Below are 21,800 nucleotides of genomic sequence, written 5' to 3'. Positions count from 1 at the left end.
TTCCTAGGAAGTCTGCAGTCAGGGGTGACTTTGAAGAATCCACAAATTACACCTGAATGAGCACAAATTACAATTTCGTTCCAAAGTAAATAGAAATTAGTTTTTGAAGGTTACCCGTTATGAAAAATGTGCCCTGAATAAAAATATCTATTGATATTCTTTGCTTCAAATGTCATTAATCTGCCACCAGATGGGGCCAAAATGTAAAATAATGAATGGGAGCACGCTCAAAGAACGGAAAGGCAAACACGATTTATATATATTCATATCACACTCAAAAATACTTCACAGGTATTTCTGAGGATAGAACATGCAGCAGAATTATAATCTATTATGATCAGAGATTAAGGGAGCTAGGGCTTTACTCTTTGGAGAGAAGGAGGATGAGAGGAGACAGGATAGAGGTGTACAAGATAATAAGAGGAATAGATAGAGTGGATAGCCAGCACCTCTTCCCCAGGGCACCACTGCTCAATACAAGAGGATATGGCTTTAAGGTAAGGGATGGGAAGTTCAAGGGGGATATTAGAGGAAGGTATTTTATTCAGGGAGTGGCTGGTGCGTGGAATGCACTGCCTGAGTCAGTGGTGGAGGCAGATACACTGGTGAAGTTTAAGAGACTACTAGACAGGTATATGGAGGAATTTAAGGTGGGGGCTTATATGGGAGGCAGGGTTTGAGGGTCGACACAACATTGTGGGCCGAAGGGCCTGTACTGTGCTGTACTATTCTATGTTCTATGTTCTAGAATTCATTAGAGATTCTTTCTCCCTTTAGTACTAATTTCTGGAACGCATTAGCCTAAGATAGCTAGTTGTACTTCTGAATCACGAATAAAAAGATAGTAACAGAGCTCATTTTAGGCTAATGCTTTCAAAAGCATTCCCAGCCCAGCGCACAGAGAAGTAAATAGGCAGTCTGGCTGGCAGGTCGAAAAGCAATGATTGAGGAAGCAGTGCAGGGAATGTAGGATTAAGGAAGTGAAAGTCTGTAGGGCAGTTAGAACTACTGCTCTTCCTAGAGAAAAATAAAGTTGAAAAAAGGCATTTGAGTAGCCAGGAATCCTTGACTATGTTTCTGTGGTGATCTGGATGACTATTCGTATTCGAAGTGCCACTGGTTAATGTGTTCTGTATCTTACTATATTTAATATTAATGCACTTTAGTTTGTTATTCATGTGTGATTCATCTGTAGATTTTATCCTTACCTTCATAAATTAGTGTGTCTGTGTTATGTGTACGACTGTGCTTTACACCCTGCTTCAGAGAACTATTGCCTCGTTTCTATAGACATTTTATGGTTATATACGTTATATACATATATATAGTTAAATGACAATAAACTTGACTTGAGTATGAAGGTGTGATGAAAACAGACTCAGTAGTGATATGCAGAAAAAACTGGATTGATACTCAAGGAAAATTATGCACGTGTAAAAAGAAGTTGAATAAAAAGAATGGAACTGTTCTAAGAAAAATCTGTTCAGGCACAATAAGCCAATGGCCTCCTTTGTTCATTCTGTTATTTTCTCTCCCTTATTGTCACTGAATTACATTCTTCAAACACAAACATTAACAGTTCTCGTTAGTGACCTACTTGATCAGGGATTGGAAAAAGAAAGCAACTCCAGTGTCTAAACCTGTCTAAATTGAAATAGATCATTAGCTTGGTTAATTGAAGGGACAGATTAACATGATTTTGTTGTCCACCAATAAATAACTGAATTGAAGATTTGATCAATTATATTACCTGTTATTGTCAGTCTGGATGTATTTACTACTGTTGGTGATCACCTGCTGGTCCTTAATCCACTGGATACTTGGGTCACACAAATTGAACTCGTGATCGTAGAGTATCTTCACTGTACAATTCAACACAACCCAAGATCCCAAGGAAAGTTTGTAAGTCTCATTTGTAGAAGGTGCCAGGAACTCAGGTGGATGGTTACAGAAACCGTCTGAAGCAAACAAAAACACATACACATTAAAGTTTAAAGTACATTTATTATTGTGGTTAATGGGTCATTGCTATGATCTATTAACCACAACATATTTATTAGTGATTCAGAAGTCTTCCCTGCAAAAAAAATAGAATCTGCAAAATCTCTTTTACAGAAAGAGTAACAAGTATTTCTGTCTGTAAGGGCATTGCCAAAGCTGAAACATCTTTAATTATACAGGCAATCCTTGTGTTACAGAGATGGGGGAGGGGAACAGGACAAGGGATCTATTCCAAGAAAACTGTCCATATCATGATTTTCTGTAGCAAGAACCCTCATCCTATATGCACAGGTTTCTTTCCAATGAGCAAATTTTATTCTGCATATCAGATTTTTGGGTAGCGATTTGTGAATACTGTAAGGGCAAATTTCCGTTAACCAAATGGCACAATGGGGGTGGGGGGTGGGGGGGGTGTCACCAGAAAGATGTCGTCTGATGAGACTAAAGTAAGGAATAATTATGAGAAGTTTCTATATTAAAAATTATATTCTCATCCTTGCTGCCTAACGAATACAAAATTATATCCAATTCACATTTCGGTCTGGGGAACCCCTGTCTATAAACGGAGATATCAATACTAAGGGTAATCCTGTCCTCATCTGATATCCTCCTCAATCACTGGATGTTGTCCAGGAACCATAACATTGAACGTTCTGTCCCACTCATCCAAAAGTATTATCTTCTGCATTTCACATCTAGATTTTCAGGCAGAATATTCGCAGATTTTACAGATTTGAATGGAAGCAATGTGCTGCTTGGAAATGAGAGCACAAGTGAGATGGAACGTTGGGTGGTGATATCAGAGACAGGTTGAATTTCCCCCTGTATGGAGATATACATTTACATTCCACTCAGCAGAACAGAAATACATGTCCATTCATGGCCTCATCTGTCATAATGAGGCTCATCTCAGGCTGGAGGAGCAACACCTCATATTCTGTCTGGGTAGCCTTCAGCCTGAAGGCATGAATGTCAATTTCTCTAACTTCTGGTTGCTTTTACCCTCTCGCCCTTCTGTCCTTTTCTATTCCCCATTCTGGCTCTCCTCTTACTCCTTCTCCTCAACTGCCAATCACCTCTCTCTGGTGCTCCTAGTACTTTCCTTTCTCCCATGGTCCACCGCTCTATAAAATTCTTTCTTCTTCAGCCCTTCATCTCTTCCACCTATCACTTCCCAGCTAGTTACTTCATCCACCCACCTTCCTCCTCACCTGGATTCACCTATCACCTGCCAGCTTGTTCTCCTTCCCCTTCCCCCCACTTTCTTATTGTGGCCTCTTTCCCCTTCTTTTCCAGTCCTCATGAAGGGTCTCAGCCCGAAAAATCGACAGTTTGTTCCCCTCCATAGGTGCTGATCAACTTGCCGAGTTCCGACAACTTCTGCATGTTGCGCAGAAAGATCCCAATTTACCAACCCAAGGGGTGGTAGAATGTTTGCTAGTTGTTATAGACAATCTGGAGCAGAGTTGCTGGGACCACTTAAACCAAATCAAACTGCATTGATTTAAGTAGCTTGACACTGTTTTTCGACAATTGTGTGAAGTGAGCCCACACAAGAAAACAAGCTCTGGACAAGAAAATCTAAATTTCCCATTAGCACTCTGACTTTATACACTGGAATTTAAATGGAGTCCTTTGAAAGCTCCAGCACTCTCAGACACCACAGCATGTAGTTTCAATATCACTCAGTTTTCTTCATAGCAATTGCTGTTTGTTCAGCTTTCCCATAAACACGTATATTTAGTTATCATTTCAGATAGAAATACTAAGACAATAAGACATAGGAGCAGAATTAGGCCATTCAGTCCATCGTGTCTGCTCTGCCATGCCAGCATGGCTGATTTACTATCCTTCTCAACTTCATTCTCCTGCCTCCTCCCTGTAACCTTTGACACCCTGACTAATCAAGAATCTAACAACCTCCACTTTAAATATACCCAATGACTTGGCCTCAACAGCTGTCCCCATGGCAATGAATTCCACAGATTCACCACCCTCTGGCTAAAGATATTCCTTCTCATCTCTGTTCTAAATGGTCGTCCCTCTATTCTGAGCCTATGACCTCGGGTCCTAGACTCAACCACTATAGGAAATATCTTCTCCACATCCACTCTATCCTGGACTTTCAATATTCGATAGCTGTCAATGAAATCCCCTCTCATTCTTCTAAACTCCAGTAAGTACAGGCCCAGAGCCATTAAATACTCCTTATACATAAACTCTTTCATTCCCAGAATCATTCTTTTTAACCTCCCTTTGGATCCTCTCCAATGCCAGCACATCTTTTCTTAGATGAGGAGCCCAAACTGCTCACAATACTCCAAGTGCAGTCTGATCAATACCTGATAAAGCCTCAGAATTACAGCTTTGCTTTTGTATTTTAGTTCTCTCAAAATAAATGTTAACATTGCATTTGTCTTCCTCACCACTGACTCAACCTACAAGTTAACCTTTAAGGAATCCTGCATACGGATACCAAGTCCCCACGCGCCTCTGATTTTCGAATTTTCTCTTCATTTAGAAAATAGACTACACCTTTATTCCTTCTACCAAAGTCCATGATCATACACATCCCTACACTATATTCTACCTAATCTAAGTCCTTCTGCAAACTTCAACACTATCTCTTCCTCCACCTATCTTCGTACCGTCCACAAATTTGGCACAAAGCCATCACATCCATTATCAAAATTATTGATACATAACATGAAAAGTAGTCTCAACACTGACCCCTGTGGAACACCACTAGTCATCGGAAAACAATGAGAAAATGTCCCCTTTATCCCACTCTTTGCCTCTTGCCAGTCAGCAAATCTTCCATGCTAGTATCTTTCCTGTAAGACCTTGGCTTTTATCTTGTTAAAAGCAGCCTCATGTGTGGCACCTTGGAGTTATAGAGTCATAGGAAACTACAACACAGAAAGAAGCCCTTCAGCCCATCCAGTCTGTGCTGAACCATTTAATCTGTCTAGTCCCATTGACCTGCACCCGTACCATAGCCCTCTATATCCCTCCCTTCCACGTACCGATCCAAACTTCTCTGGAACATTGAAATCAAAATCACATCCGCTACTTGACTGGCATCACGGCATCTTGTCCCACACTCTCACCATTCAGTGTGAAGAAGTTTACCCTCATGTTCCCCTTAAATATTTCACCTTTGACTGTTAACCCATGACCTCTGGTTGTAGTCTCACCCAACCTCAGTGGAAAAAGCCTTCTTGCATTTACCTTATTAATACCTTCATAATTTTGTATACCTCTATCAAATCTCCCCTCAATCTCCTACATTCTAGGGAATAATGTTCTAACCTATTTGATCTTTCCTTAAACCTCAGGTCCTCCAGTCCCAGCAACATTCCAGTAAGTTTTCTCTGTACTCATTCAATCTTATTTACATCCTTCCTGTAGGTAGGTGACCAAAACTGCTCACAATATTCCAAATTAGGCCTCACCAACGTCTTATACAACTTCAATATAACATCCAAACTCCTGCACTCAGTACTTTGATCTACGAAAGCCAATGTGCCAAAAGCTTTTTTAACAATGCCATAGACCTGTGATGCCACTTTCAATGAACTATGGACCTGTATTCCCAGATCCTTTTGTTCTTCCACACGCCTCAGTGCCCTCCCGCTCACTGTATAAGACCTACCCTGGATGGTCCTCCCAAAGTGCAACTTCTCACACTTGTCTGCATTAAATTCCATCCGCCATATTTCAGCGTATTTTTCCAGCTAGTCCAGATCCCACTGCAAGCTTTGATAATCTTCCTCGCTGTCCACTACACCCCAAATCTTGGTGTCATCTGCAGATTTGCTGATCCAGTTAACCACATTATCATCCAGATCATTGATATAGATGACAGACAACAATGGATCCAGCACTGATCCCTGTGGCACTCCATCAGTCACAGGCCTCCAGTCAGAGAGGCAACCATCTACTACCATCCACTGACTTCTGCAACAAAGCCAATGTCTAATCTAATTTACTACCTCATCTTGAACGCCAAGCAACTGAACCTCTCTGACCAACCTCCCATGTGAAACCTTGTCAAATGCCTTGCTAAAGTCTATTAGACAATAGACTAATCACTGCCTTGTCCTTGTCAACTTTCCTGGTAACATCCTCGAAAAACTCTATAATATTGGTTAGACACAACCTACCAAGCACAAAGCCATGCTGATTATCCCTAATTAATTGCTGTCTATCCAAATATTCATATATCTGGTCTCTTAGAATACCTTCCAATAACTTCTGCTCTACTCATGTCAGGCTCACCAGCCTATAATTACCTGAGCTATTCTTAGAGCCTTTCTTAAAGAATGGAACACCATTAACTATCCTCCAATCCTCCTGTACCTCACCTGTCACTAAGGATGATTTAATTACCTCTGCTACTGCCCTTGCAATTTTTACACTTGCCTCCCAGAAGATCCAAGGGAACACCCTATCAGGCCCTGGGGATTTATCCATCCTGATTTGCTACAAAACAGCAAACACCTCCTCCTCTGTAATCTGTATAGGGTCCATGACCTTGCTGCTGCTTTGCCTCACTTCTATAGACTCTGTGTCTGTCTCCTGAGTAAATACAGATGCAAAAAAAATCAGTTCAAGATCTCCCCCATCTTATTTAGTTCCATAAATAGATTACCATTCTGATCTTCCAGAGGACCAATTTTGTCCCTTGCAATCCTTTTGTGCTTAACATATCTGCAGAAGTACTTAGGATTCTTCTTCACCTTGTCTGCTAGAGCAACTTCATGCCTTCTTTTAGCCGTCCTGATTTTTTTCTTAAGTGTTCTGTTGCATTTCTTGTACTCTTCAAGTACCTCCTTTGTTCCTACCTGCCTATATCTGTTATGCACCTCTTTGTTGTTTTTAATCAAGGACTCAATATCTCATGAAAACAAAGGTCCGCAAAACGTATTATACTTTCCTTTCATTCTGACAGGGCCATATTTTGAGTTTGTACTCTCAAAATTTCACTTTTGCAGACTTCTTACTTACCAAGTACACCTTTGCTAGAAACAGCCTGGCCCAATCTGCACTTGCCAGATCTAATTTAGAATCTCAACCTGAGAACCAGCCCATCCTTTCCATTATTTGCGATGTCTCTACAAATTTGTTCCTGTGCTAAATCCTGTGGACTGCTGGTTGGTCAATAATATAGTTCCATTAACATGACTGTACTTTTCTTATTCCTCAGTTCCACCCATAAAGCCTCACTAGGTGAGTTGAGTCTGTCCTGACTGCCGTGGCATTTTCACTGACTAGTAGTGCCACCCCTCCCACTCTATCATGTCTAGAAACATGGAATATTGAGCTGCCAGTCCTGCCCCTCCTGACACTATCATAATTCCATGTGTTGATCCAGGTCAAAGGCCTTCTTAAAATCTAACCAGTTCCTGTCTCATGCTTCTTTAATTCCCTTTTTACACCACTGCTGATACAAATGACTTTAGCTTCTGACTGTCAAATTTCTGGGTGAATTCTATCATATTATAACTGCTTCCTATGGATTCTTTTACCTTAAGCTCTCTAATCAAATGTTTTCCCTAGTGGGGTCAACCACAAACTGCTCTAAAAAAAGGCCATGTCATAGGCATTCTACAAATTCTCTGTCTTAGGAGCCAGCATCAACCCAAGTTTTACAATCTACCTACATGCTGAAATCCCACATTATTATTATTGCCCTTTTTGCATGCATTTTCTATCACCCGTTGAAATCCCATTAGGGTCTTTTTACCCTTGCACTTTATTAACTCTACCCACAAGGATTCTATATCTTCCAATCCTATATCACCTCTTTGTAAGGATTTGATTTCATTATTTTACCAATAAAGCCATTCCACCCCTTCTACCTTCCTGGCTGTCCTTTCGATACAATGTGTATCCTTGGATGTTAAGCTCCGAACTATGATTTTCTTTCAGCCGCGACTTGCTGATGCCCACAACGTCATATCTGCCAATCGCTAACTGTGCTACAAGACCATCTACCTTATTCCTCATACTGTGTGAATTCAAATATAAAAACTTCAGCCTTGTATTTATCACCCTTTTAGAATTTGACCCCATGTTACATTTAACTTATCCCACTGACTGCAATGTTGCCCTATCATCTGCCTGTCCTTCCTCACAGAATCACTACACACTGTGTCCACTTGAATACCAACTACCCCATCCTCAACCCTATCACTCTGGTTCCCACCCTCTGCCAAATTAGTTTAAATCCTCTCCAACATCTTGAGCAAACCTGGCTGCAAGGATATTGGTCTCCTTTGATTTCAGGTATAACATGTCCCTTTTGTAGAGATCACAATGATCCAAAAATCTGAAACCCTGCCCTTTGTACCAATTCCTCAGCCAAATCAACTTATTCTTACCCTCACTGGTGTGTGGCACAGGCAGCAATCCGGAGATTACTACACTTGAGATCCTGCTTTTAAGCTTTCTATCTAACTCCCTATGAAATAATAATTTGGGTATGGAGAAAATGAAAATAAAAAATAAAATTCTGACAAAATAAGTCAATACTGATATTTTAATGGTAACACATAAATTGTGACAACCCATTTTCTGTGTAGGAAAATGTTTCAAAACACTTAAAGAGAAAAATCCTGTATATTCTTAAACTACTCATCCTCATTGGATATACTTCTACTGCTTTAAACCGATCCACCCTGTGCATTCTCAATCACCCCCCCATCTAAAACTAACATTCTTCCCTCGCCCTCCTTCACCAACTCTTCAACCCAATGCTCTCCTGTACCACCCTGCTCCACCATCACTTCAAATTGATCCTCGTCCGTACATCCCTCTGCCTGTTATTCTTCCCTCAACCTCCTCCACTACTTCTTCAAACTAATGCCAAACTCCAAGGCAGAGTACAACGTAAATGGCAGGATACTTGGTAACGTGCAGGAGCAGAGGGATCTCCGGGTACATGTCCACAGATCCCTGAAAGTTGCCTCACAGGTAGATAGGGTAGTTAAGAAAGCTTATGGGGTGTTAGCTTTCATAAGTTGAGGGATAGGGTTTAAGAGTCGCGATGTAATGATGCAGCTCTATAAAACTCTAGTTAGGCCACACTTGGAGTACTGTGTCCAGTTCTGGTCACTTCACTATAGGAAGGATGTGGAAGCATTGAAAAGGGTACAGAGGAGATTTACCAGGATGCTGCCTGGTTTAGAGAGTATGCATTATGATCAGAGATTAAGGGAGCTAGGGCTTTACTCTTCAGAGAGAAGGAGGATGAGAGGAGACATGATAGAGGTGTACAAGATAATAAGAGGAATAGATAGAGTGGATAGCCAGCGCCTCTTCCCCAGGGCACCACTGCTCAATACAAGAGGACATGGCTTTAAGGTAAGGGGTGGGAAGTTCAAGGGGGATATTAGAGGAAGGTTTTTTACTCAGAGAGTGGTTGGTGCGTGGAATACACTGCCTGAGTCAATGGTGGAGGCAGATACAATAGTGAAGTTTAAGAGGCTACTAGACAGGTATATGGAGGAATTTAATGTGGGGGCTTATATGGGAGGCAGGGTTTGAGGGTCGGCACAACATTGTGAGCCGAAGGGCCTGTACTGTGCTGTACTATTCTATGTTCTACGTTTATGCTCCCTTGTATCATTCTCCGATGCTTTCTTGCACACCCTTCTCTGCAAAGACATGGTGAGCCTCATTGACCATCTGCATACTAATGTTCATCCACATTCCCTTCAACGTAAACCATACTGCTTCACTCTACCCATCAACCTGGTTTTCACATATCGGGCTCTGCAAAACACAATTCATCCTTTGAACATGCTTGTTTTATAAATCACTGAGATATTATGTCACTTCTCAATCTGAGCTGCAGGATGAGCTAAATCCCTTAAGGGTGATTTCCAACATTGGTTTTGTGCACGTCATGGAATGTGAGAAATGCAGTTCCATTTGAGTAGATGGTGTTAATTATGTGTTTAATACTCAAAGGAAGATGCTCCAATCAACGATGGACCATGAGGCAGATTATATCAGCTGCGGTTGTGCTTTATTCACAGGACTCACTTGCAGCGGTTCACGAAGGCAGCTCATCACCACCTTCTCAATGAGGGATGGGCAATAAATGCTGGCTTAGCTGGCGATGCCCATATCCCGTAAATGAATAAATAAAAAAAAAGGCGGTGACTCAGCTCCTGCTCCATCTATAAGTAATGGGCTGAGAATAGGTGGCACGGTACATAGCATTTTTTAAAGATTAAAGTCTGTCACGAGCCTTGTGGCCCATCAGGCCGGTGCTTATGCCGGTTTCTGTGGCGTGAAGCGACTGAGAGTACGAGACTTCCCCCCCCCCCCCCCCAGAGAGGATGCCAGTCTACCACGAGGTTAACCCCCAACATCTTTTTTTGCCGGTCCCCATTCTCAGCTGGGCAGACCGGAGCATCGTGTTGTTAGGTGCCTCGCTCAAGGACCTAACTGCTGCCCTGGCCGAGGCTTGAACCCACGACCTTCAGATCGCTAGTCCAACACCCTAACCACTTGGCCACACGCCACACAGTACATAGCGTTTAGAGTAACACTATTAAGGCACCAGTGACCCAGCTTCAATTCTGCCGCTGCCTCTAAGAAGTTTGTACATTCTCCACATGACCGCACGGGCTTCCTCTGGGTGTTCCAGTTTCCTTCCACATTCCAAAAACGTATGGGTTATAGGTTAATTAGTTACATAGGTGTAAATGGATACTGTCGGATCATTGGGACACAAAGGCCTGCTACTGTACTGTGTCTCTAAATAAATGAAAATAAAAATGGTTGGCACCCTATTTCACTCACGTGTTACAAATTGTGCCACAGCTTTAGCCCAATTGCCCGAGTTTTACTGCTGGAAAATTTCCCGTGTTTGTATTAATCGATTAAAAAAAAGTGAAAATTCCTTAGTGAGGCAATACTGCTATATCAGATGATAATTAAGTTACCCTGAGACAGGACTGCAGTACAGTTTAATAACATTGTTTGGAACCCTTTGGTCAAGTGCTCAGGAAACTTTGCAGTTTCCAAAAAACCATCCATACTCATTGGGCGATATATCATGAGCAACCATAATCACTTAACCAGGACCTCCTCTGGCCATAAGATCATGAGATATCCAGAAGTACTAGAAACATCCAAGTTCACTTTAGCCTCTGTCAAAACTGAACATTCACAGTTTTTTTCTGATTTTCCGTGGATTTATTATCACAAGCATATGTCATGAAATGTGTGGTTTTGTGGCAGCTGTACAGTGCAATGATATACTAGAAGTCACAACAGGAAATTTAAAAAATAAGGAGCGTAAAAACAGCGCAAAATAAATGAGGCCATATTCATGAGTTCATTGACTGTTCAGAAATTTAATGGCAAAAATTTGAGGAGAAAAAGCTGTTCCTAAATTGTTGACTGTGTGTCTTCAGCTTCTTGTACTGTGCCTCCCTGACGGTCATAAAGAGAAGATGTCCTAGAAGGCGACTGTCCTCGATGATGGATGCCACCTTCTTGAGGCATTGCCTTTTGAAGATGCCTTCGCTGGTGGGGAGGCCCATTCCCACGATGGAGCTGAGTTTACAACTTCCTGCAGCTTCCTCCGATCCTGTGCATTGACACCCCCCCCCCCGCCAATACCAGATGGTGATGCAACTAGTTGGAATGTTCTCCAGATCTCCTCAAACACTTATGAAATATAGCCGCCGGTACACCTTCTTCGTGATCGCATCAGTATGTTGGAGCCAGGACAGATCTCTAGGGATGCTGACACCGAGCTACTTGAAGCTGCTCACCCTTTCTGCTGTTGGCCCCTTGGCGAGGACTGGTGTGTGTTCTCCCAGCTTCCCCTTCCTGAAATCCACCAACAATTCCTTGGCCTTACTGACACTGACTGCAAGGCTGTTTCTTGTGACACCATTCAACCTGTGAATCTATTTCAGTCTTGTACGACCCCCTGAGATTCTGCCAACAACACTGGTGGCATCAGCAGATGTATGGGTGATGTTTGAACTGTGCCTACCCATGGTCATGCTAAGCACACATTCTTGAGGTCTGACTGTGTTGATGGCCAGTGAGGAGGAGATGTTATTTCCAATCTACACTGATAATGGGCTCCCGATAAGGAAGTGAACAATCCAGTTGCAGAACATCAGGGGTACAGAGTCCAGATTTTGAAGCTGTTGATTAGTACTGAGGGGATTCTGGTGTCGAATGCTGAGCTTTAATCAATAAAAAGCTGTCTGACATAGGTATTGCTGTCATCCAGGAAATCCCCTGTAGACCCATTGTGGTGGTAGGCAAACTGCAGGAAGTCCAGTTCTTTGCTTCACAGGAGTTAATTCAGAATCAGAATCAGGTTTAATATCACTAGCATTTGTCGTGTAATTTGTTAACTTTGCAGCAGCAGTACAATGCAATATGTGATAAATACAGGAAAAAACTAAATTACAGTAGGTATATGTATGTATACGGTAATAGGAAGTCTGCAGTCTTGCACTTTGGTAGAAGAAATAAAAGTGTAGATTATTTTCTAAATGGAGAAAAAATTCAAAAATCTGAGGTACAGAGGGACTTGGGAGTCTTCATTCAGATTTCCCTAAAGGTTAATTTGCAGGTTGAGTCGGTGGTGAGTAAGGCAAATGGAATTTTAGCATTCATTTTGAGAGGACTAGAATATAAAAGCAAAAAATTGCAATGTTAAGACTTTATAAGGCACTGGTGAGGCCTCATTTGGAGTACTGTGAGCAGTTTTGGGCCCATTATCTCAGAAAGGATGTGCTGACATTGAAGAGGGTTTAAAGGAGGTTCATGAATATGACTCCGGAATTGAAAGTCTTTTCACATGAAGTGCTGGCTCTGGGCTTGTACTCACTGGAATTCAGAAGAATGGTGGGGGGCGATGGGGCAGGGATCTCATTGAAACCATTTGAATGTTGAAAGGATAGAGTGGCTGTGGAGAGAATATTTCTAATGGTGGGGTAGTCTAAGACTGGAGGACACAACCTCAGTAGAGGGACATCCATTTAGAACAGAGATGAGGAGGAATTTCTACAGCCAGAGAGTGGTGAATCTGTGGAATTTTTGATTAGTCAGGGCATGAAGGATTACAGGGAGAAAGCAGGAGATTGGGGCTGAGAAAGAAATGGATCAGCCATGATGAAATGGTGAATCGAATTTGATGGGCCAAATGGCCTAAATCTGTTCCTAAATCTTATGGTCTTGATAGACATGAGTGCTACTGGGCAATAGACACTGAGGTAACTCATCCTGCTCTTCTTAGTATAGCTGATACTATTTTGAAACAGGTGAGAACCCCTGACTGAAATAGCATAAGATTGAAGATGTCCTTGAACACTCCAGCCAGTTGGTTGGCACAGATTTTTAGCGCCCTGCCAGGTATACCTTTGGGGTCTGACTCCTTCTGACATCAGCAGCTGAGACAGACATCACAGGGTTACCAGATGCCTCAGGGACTCACACAGGTATAGTTTCATTCTCCCTTTCAAATCATGCACCAATGGCATTGTAAAAAGCATTGTGTGGTACTTTCAGCAATGTTGGGTGTTGAAAAGCAGCTGAGTTGGCTCAGTTAGCATATAAACTGAATTTGCGGCAACTATGTAAACTAGCTAATCAGTAATTACATAATTTATACTTAAATCTCACATGTATTAGTTCAGATTTTTTTTGGAAGCCACTCTACCAATGAGTAAAATTTAGTAAGGAATATACAGAAAATTTGACAAATTTAGTACTCAGAGTGCAGCTCCAATCCAACATCAGACTGTAATCAGGGAGCAGCTGCAGAAAGAGGAACAGAGCTTAGACCTGAAGACATTGCCTGTTTCTCTCAGAGGTGTTGCCTGACATGCTGAGTGCTTCCAGCACTTTTTTTTAGTTAATTAACCCCTGCCATTTTTCAAAATTTTGATTTTCATTCACTGCAGTAAAACAGATCCCAAAAAACCCACAATGTATTCAGGATATATTAAACTTGACCTGCTAAAATGCAAAATTTAGCATCATAAAAATACAACAAACTTAAATAGACTTCTGGTGCCTGGAATCCAGTCTGGCTTTTCTACTTGAAGTTCATTTTTCTATAATCTCTGTTGCCTCACCCTTCCTTCACTATTATATGTCACAAAAAGACAGTACTACATTGCTTGTCTAAACCAAAAGCTCAACAGCACAGACAGGAAGCTGTCATTTCTGATAAATGCAACTTTTGTATTCACATTCGGAAAATCGCCGAACTGTGGCAATCCCATGCACTCACTGACGACAAACCGCTTACATACAGTAAATAACTTGCTGCCACAAATATCCTTTGCAAAAGGAAGTTTTCTCCAGGTAGACTGCACTTCAGAAGCTTGCGTAGGTTCCTGTGTTCCATTGGGTGCGATGGGACACAACAGGGACTGAAAGGGGAAGATACCTGCTACAATGTGATCATCTACAGATGGATATTGTTCTGCCTAGAACCTTCTATGTAGTTAAGGGTTGAACATATAGCTGTCAATGGATTAAGGAGGAAGGAAAAAAAATCAAAAAGTGAAAAAATACATTCAACTTAATACCCAAGCAGCTCTGTACACAGCTACTTTGTACTTCACCCTGGAGCCTTACTGCATGAATATAAGTATTTGGCAGGCATTGTGTAAACACTCTCCCATGTGCCAGTACGTGAGTCACCCTCACATGATGCAGCCTGGTGCCTTAAGTTTAACTCTCATTATTAGTATGGCATACCACAAGTATTTTCTCAAGCTCAGACAGGTTCCCAGGGATAGCAGATGACAAGATCAAGCACTATAGCTGATAAAGTATTGCCTGAGGGATTGATCATAATTAGGAGCACTAGCACGATCCCCGCGGTCCAGAGAATGACCCAGTGCTGGTGAGTTTCTGAATTACCACATGTTTGTTCAGAAGGAATGGCTCAACATCGAGGTGAGCAGTACAGACAATTTGCACACAACACAATATAACATCCTGGTTCTTTCCAGTAAAGCTTTAAATTGTCATATTCAATTACAAGTGTTTAAAAATAAAAGAACAACATATTGTTCTAAATGAGGCAACAGTTGCACCAAAAAATACAATCTGTACACCACTGGCACTTTCATGCTCCCACTTCCCACCACGCTGCTGCAATGACCAGGAATTCCCACTTTCACACTCACTCAGTCTAGGATCTGACTTACTAAAACTTGAGCATTTTATTCACATGACGATTCATTCATCTGGCATGTTAACAGTTGTTCTCTCTCCACATACTGATTGTTTCCACCATTCAGTTCTTATCCCAGTTTCCACTGTCCATCAAAGTTGCTGGTGAACGCAGCAGGCCAGGCAGCATCTCTAGGAAGAGGTACAGTCGATGTTTCAGGCTGAGACCCTTCGTCAGGACTAACTGAAGGAAGAGCTAGTAAGAGATTTAAAAGTGGGAGGGGGAGGGGGAGATCCAAAATGATAGGAGAAGACAGGAGGGGGAGGGATGGAGCCAAGAGCTGGACAGTTGATTGGCAAAAGGGATATGAGAGGATCATGGGACAGGAGGTCCAGGGAGAAGGAAAAGGGGGAGGGGAGGGAAAGCCCGGAGGATGGGCAAGGGGTATAGTCAGAGGGATAGAGGGAGAAAAAGGACAGTGAGAGAAAGAATGTGTGTATATAAATAACGGATGGGGTATGAGGGGGAGGTGGGGCATTAGCGGAAGTTAGAGAAGTCAATGTTCATGCCATCAGGTTGAAGCCACACTCAGGTTGGAGGAACAACACCTTATACTCCGTCTGGGTAGCCTCCAACCTGATGGCATGAACATTGACTTCTCTAACTTCCGCTAATGTCCCACCTCCCCCTTGTATCCCATCCATTATTTATTTATATACACACATTCTTTCTCTCTGTCTCCTTTTTCTCCCTCTGTCCCTCTGACTATACCCCTTGCCCATCTTCTGGGTTCCCCCCCCCCTTGTCTTTCTTCCCGGATCTCCTGTCCCATGATCCTCTCATATCCCCTTTGCCAATCACCTGTCCAGCTCTTGGCTCCATCCCTTCCCCTCCTGCCTTCTCCTATCATTTTGGATCTCCCCCTCCCTCTCCCACTTTTGAATCTGTTACTAGCTCCTTCTTCAGTTAGTCCTGACGAAGGGTCTTGGCCTGAAACGTCGACTGTACCTCTTCCTAGAGATGCTGCCTGGCCTGCTGCATTCACCAGCAACTTTGATGTGTGTTCCTTGAATTTCCAGCATCTGCAGAATTCCTCGTGTTCCACTGTCCATAATATTTTGCTTTTAATTTAGAAACACACGTTTTAAGTTTGATAGTATTTAACTCCAACATGGTCAGTCCAGATACAGCTGGAAGGTGACATTCATATACATTCTTAATTTTATATCCCAGTCTTTTATGCTTTCTTACCTCGTTTGAAAGTGCTCAACTTTGTTGAAATATAGTTCACGTAGATTCTAGCAGTTCTTCAGTAGATTATACTTGAAGGCTTACTGGTTGCTGGGGTTCAGATACAATCAATAAGGGTATAATAACCGCATCCAATCCCATCATCCAAAACCTGGGGCAAAGAATTTCAGCAGCATTTTTGTGTGGCGAGATCTGCTGGATCCTTCCAACACTATTCACCTGTAGCTGCTTTATTATGTTGATCAGTTAAGGGGCGGAAAAGCTATAGTCATAAATAATCAAAGGTAGCTAGCTGATTTGTAACAAGGTCAACAAAATGATCAGAATCAGATATAATATCTCCAGCTCGTGTTGTGAAATTTGTTATGAGGGACACAGATAGGCTAAATAGTAGGAAGCATTTTCCCTCCCATGGTAGTGGTGTGTAAAACCAGAGGGAAGGTTTTTTAAGGTAAGCGTTAATAGGCTTGAGTAAGAATCTGAATCCTTTTCTCACCCAGAATATGGTTAGAAACTGAAATGAAGAACCGATAAAGGCAGAGACTCTCACAACATTTAGGTATGTAGGCACACACCTGATTCATTGTGGCTGTGAAGATTACAGGCCAATTGTCGGTAAATTAAAATAGAAAATAGAACAATACTGTAGAACAACAGCCCTTTGGCCTAAGATGTCTGTGCCAGTCATGGTGTTAATTTAAACTGCACACTTGCCTGCACACAGTCTATGTCTCTCAACTCCCTTGGCTGTTCATGCGTCTTAAACGTCGCCGTCACATCTACTTCACCTCCCATGCAAGCTCCTACCACTCAGTGTCAAAAGCCTGCCAAGTATATTTCCTTTAAACTTGCCTCCTCGCACAATAAAGCTATGCCCTCTAGTATTTGACATTTCCATTCTGGGTGAAAGACTATTTATGTTTCTTGCCTGTGCCCCTCCTCTTTAAACTAGTTGCTGCTCAGCCTCCAAAACTCAAAAGAAAACAATCCAAGTTTATCTAAACTCTCCTTATTGCTTATTCTCTCTGATCCAGCAACATCCTGGTGAACCCCGTCTGCACCTCCTCCAAAGCCTCCACATTCCTGCTGTAAAGTAGCAACTTGGAGCTGTGCACAATATTCCAAATGTAGTCTGATGAAAGTTTTACGCAGCTATAACATGACTTCCCGACTTTTGCATTTAACATACTCACTGATGAAGGCGAGTATGCCCCTATGCTTTCATTACCATCCTAATTAACTGTGTTGCCAGCTTGTGATCCTGCTCCTCAAGCTCCTTCTGTATATCTGTGTTCCTAAAAGTCCTAACATTTACATTATTTACTCTGTATATTTCTTTTGCAGCTTCACACTTGTCTGGGATAAATTGCCTCTGTCATTTCTCTTGTCAATATTTCCAGCTGGTCTATATTGTGCTGAATCATTTGACATCCTTCCTCACTATCCACAACTCTACCACTTTTTGTATTGTTTGCAAACATACTAATTAACCCAGCCACATTTTTGTTCATATCAGAGGTCCCAGCACTGATGCCTTCAGAACACCAGTGGTCACAGACCTCCAGTAAGAATAACACCTTTCCAGCACTACCCCCTCTTTGAGCATTTCATTTTATTTTCTGATAAAGGCTTATGGCATTAAATACACCATACAATTTATTTTTAATGAGTTTGGTTTGCACCCTCTACTTCAGTTTAAGGTAGCGTTAATACTTATTCATGATTTCTTACACATAGTCTACAGAATTTGCGTCTTTCAAAATATATAAAGGCAGCAAATTGACACCGGACAAGCTTCAATGATGAAGGCATCTTTGAGAACCTCACCTGATTCTGAAATGTCACTTTCCGTCAGGTTATTTCCTTCAATTATACTGGCTCTGCTGATCAGCACAAAGAGTGTCAGGAGGGAACAGGAACCTCTGGCCCAAGTAAAGTGCTTGTTCTTCCACATAATAGAACGGTGTCCTGCAAAGGTGGCTTTTACTGCTTTTCTCCTCATAATATGCACCACAAGGCGATTTTATCAGTTTATAAGTTCAGGAATATCAGAAGATAAAAAACAATTATAAATTCACTGCGATATCCAGAGTCCTCTTGACTTGCTTTCGAAACTGCAATGTCAAACATTTTGTGTTGTTCGTGCGCCCAACAATGGAGCAAGCATTACCTGCATACTGAACCCAAACGAGTCACCGTTTTAAATCCAAGCATATATATCCCTAAAAATCTTAACTCACCGAATTTTAGCTCAAATACTGTAATAGCCGCCTGGTACTAAATGAAATTTTATTTATAAGTTCTTGCTTCATAGACTGAAGTTAACTTATGGTTGATAACTTATATCTTTGTTAACCTTGTCCCGTCAGATTTAATGCGAGTCACTCGTCAGTGAATTTGTGGCAAAGAATTAATTCCTGCGGCTCCTTACTGCTCCCGTCCCTTCCAAACTGCGGCAGGTGCACACCTCAGCGCACAAGCGCCGGCCCCCACGCTGTGCACTCTGGGTTTGCAGTCAGAACATGCTGATCTCCGTGCAATAATCTATTGCATACAGATTGTTCGAGACTACAACTCCCGCACCTGACCAGGTTCCGTGACTGTACGAGGACACGACAACACTGAGACCAGGTGAGACTCAGGGAGTGGCCAAGAACAATGGCGAAGGATTACGGGGGAGGCAATAAGAATAAATGTCTATCACCGGAACAATAGAGTTATTTGGGTCTTGATTTATATATATATATATATAAACGATTTGTCTGGGTTAAAGGGTCAACAATTTTAGATGCTAAACAGCAATTTAATAAATAGCAAATAAAGATAATACAACGGCAGAAAGCGTGAGGAGATTCGTGTTATAGTTATTTTATGTCAATAAAAGCGAACAGTATGAATTTTGGAAGAAACTCGTTAGGAGAGAGCAGCCTAACAAGGTGCATTATTGTATGGTGAGGGAAATTGTACAGCGGCGGACAGGAAGGCTCCACGACTTATTGTTAAAACTGCCCAACATATTACTGACAGCAGCTTACCCACCATCAACGACATATTTATACAGAACGGCCCAGTAACATGAAGGATCCCACACGCTCTGCTCATGGACTGTGACTGGTTGTCCCATCAGGGAGAAGGCTATGTGTAGCATCCACGCCTGGATTATCAGACTCAGAAACAGTTAGTTTCCCCAAGGCTAAACAACACCTCCATCCATTAACTCCACCACTACTTTATTATTTCTTGTACAACCTAGCATAACTTTAAGAGCATACTGCAACCTATGTATATAAGCTATCATATGTATTTATATCTATTGTTTTTTTTATTAGTGTTCTTTATCTTTTGTGTTTTTTTGTGCTGCATCAGATCTGGAGGAACAATTATTTCGTTCTTCTTTACACTTGTGTACAGGAAAAGATATTAAATAACCTTGAATTTTCAGTCCCTTTCCCTTGAATTTTTTTTCACCTATATTTGGAGCAGGCCTCAATGTGAGGGGTCGAAAAGTCTCACTGTTATGAGTCAAATTTTTAACACAATGAAGTATTAGTACAATAATCCAAAATTGATTTAAAACTCACATCTTAATGAACATCTTAATAAAGGGAAATCTGGAGAGCATTGAGAAGTGAAAATTTACAATTTAGGTTGTAGGCATCTGAAAAGTTAGTACCACTAGTGAAGAAAATTGGAACATGCAGGACTCTAGAATTGAAATAGTGACGACTGAGAAGATTGCATGTAGTTATTAAAATGAGTGGCAGGCCTGTGAGGACAAGCACACTTCAGTGGGTTGCAAATAAGGAAAGTCAATAAACAATGACATGGCAGATAGCGATTCATATACAAGGACGCCCATATCCTAAGTTTTTTTTATATGTACAGCAATCCAAGTGTCTTTATTGTATAAGGGTATTCTGGTAAAGATGGTTTGTTCCTATTAAAATAGAACCCTAATGAGACCACACCTGGCATATCGTGTACAAATCTAATCTTCCTATTTAAGGATGTTTGCTTCTCCCCCCCCCACCACCGTCCAATATCATCTGAATATGTGCAGACCTCTAAACGTGCCCGAATTAATATGTTCTTCATTATATGATTTGTATGATGATGCACAATCAATGGAAAAAAGTAAGCCATTATAAAATCAAGTAAGAACATCAGATCAGTGCCAGGTATATAGATACAAAAATATCAAATGTTAACTGTTTGATATGAAAAAATATTCTAACAAACTAAATGTGCATGACATAAACTGGTTTTGCAAAAAAAAGCACTAATTTCCCAGATGTGGAATCCCTTGCATCACAGAAAACAGCTGAATTGATAAGTGAGGAAATGCTGCAATCCCATTCTCCCAGCAATGTATTTTTGAGATGAATGCAGAAAGAGTAATGAAAAAAAACTCTTGCAAAGGCTGAAAACTGTCACCTGAACAATGTTGAAACTCTTGTCTACATAATAGCTATGTGATAATTACATCAAATAAGCCATCAGTTTGCTCTTTACTTTAGGGGAAAATGCTACTGTATGCTCACCAAAGATAGGAAAATTGCTTGAGTATTTACAGCCTTTTCTCTCCAATGATTTGATGTAATTTTCTCTTCAACTTCTGGTTGTAAGTCCAAAGTGCTATTGAAGTCCTATTGGGTTATATTTTGCATTTGACTGATAATCACTGGAAATACAATCTCTTTAACAGAAGGTCCCGCTGCAGTACGCAAGATTTGATTAACAGTACTGGGAGCATTTCTCAAAGTAGATAGCCATCTTGTAAAGTTCTCCATGTCATTAATGGAGCTGCAGAAATCCAGATCTTATGTACCTCACATTTTATTTTTCCATGCTATTATCCTTATATTTGTAGATAAATATTAGTCAATTTTATCCAATAAGGGCAGTTGCTTCACTTGACTATTTCCTATCATGTGCAACTTGTTGGTTTAGTCAGCTGGTAGCTTAACAATCTTACATTCAATTTTCTCTAGTAAAACCTCAAACTTTCATTCATACCCAAATCTTTTGGATGTCTGTCAAGATACTTCACATTTATTAAGATCACGTTTACTTTCAATTATCAGCTTTTGGGAATTTAACTTTTATTTATTCCCATACTTTATTCGCCAATCCTTTTACAATCTCTTTATAATCTGTAAACCTCTATTTATTTCCTCTATGAACTTTTTTCCAACCTTTTTTCCTTTTCATATCTTCACAACAATTTCCTTTCCCCATCTCTATGCCAAGCATCAAAAACTGGTTCTAGTAGTGTAGCCATCTGCTTTAATCTCCTATTCCACCAACATACTACTGTCATTGTGGTGGAAATGGTTAAAACTAGTGTGAGATGAGCTACTTGACCATTCTG

General features: G+C 41.2%; 1 protein-coding gene across 1 annotated transcript in view; it reads right to left on the bottom strand.

Moving 5' to 3' along the window:
• sigirr (single immunoglobulin and toll-interleukin 1 receptor (TIR) domain) overlaps positions 1 to 18,930 on the bottom strand; it is a 37,866-nt gene extending 18,936 nt beyond the window's left edge. Inside the window, exons 1-2 of the mRNA XM_072272318.1 lie at positions 18,257 to 18,930; positions 1,751 to 1,958 (exon numbers count right to left, since the gene is read on the bottom strand). Of these exons, the coding sequence (XP_072128419.1) occupies positions 1,751 to 1,958; positions 18,257 to 18,431 (383 nt within the window). The 5' untranslated portion in view covers positions 18,432 to 18,930. The remainder of the gene's footprint in view (positions 1 to 1,750; positions 1,959 to 18,256) is intronic.
• Positions 18,931 to 21,800: the final 2,870 nt, after the last annotated feature.

Source organism: Mobula birostris, chromosome 11 (assembly GCF_030028105.1).
Source record: "Mobula birostris isolate sMobBir1 chromosome 11, sMobBir1.hap1, whole genome shotgun sequence".
Lineage (NCBI taxonomy): Eukaryota > Metazoa > Chordata > Chondrichthyes > Myliobatiformes > Myliobatidae > Mobula > Mobula birostris.
The sequence above is the reverse complement of the archived record's forward strand: the minus strand, read 5'-3'. Positions and strand labels throughout refer to the sequence as shown.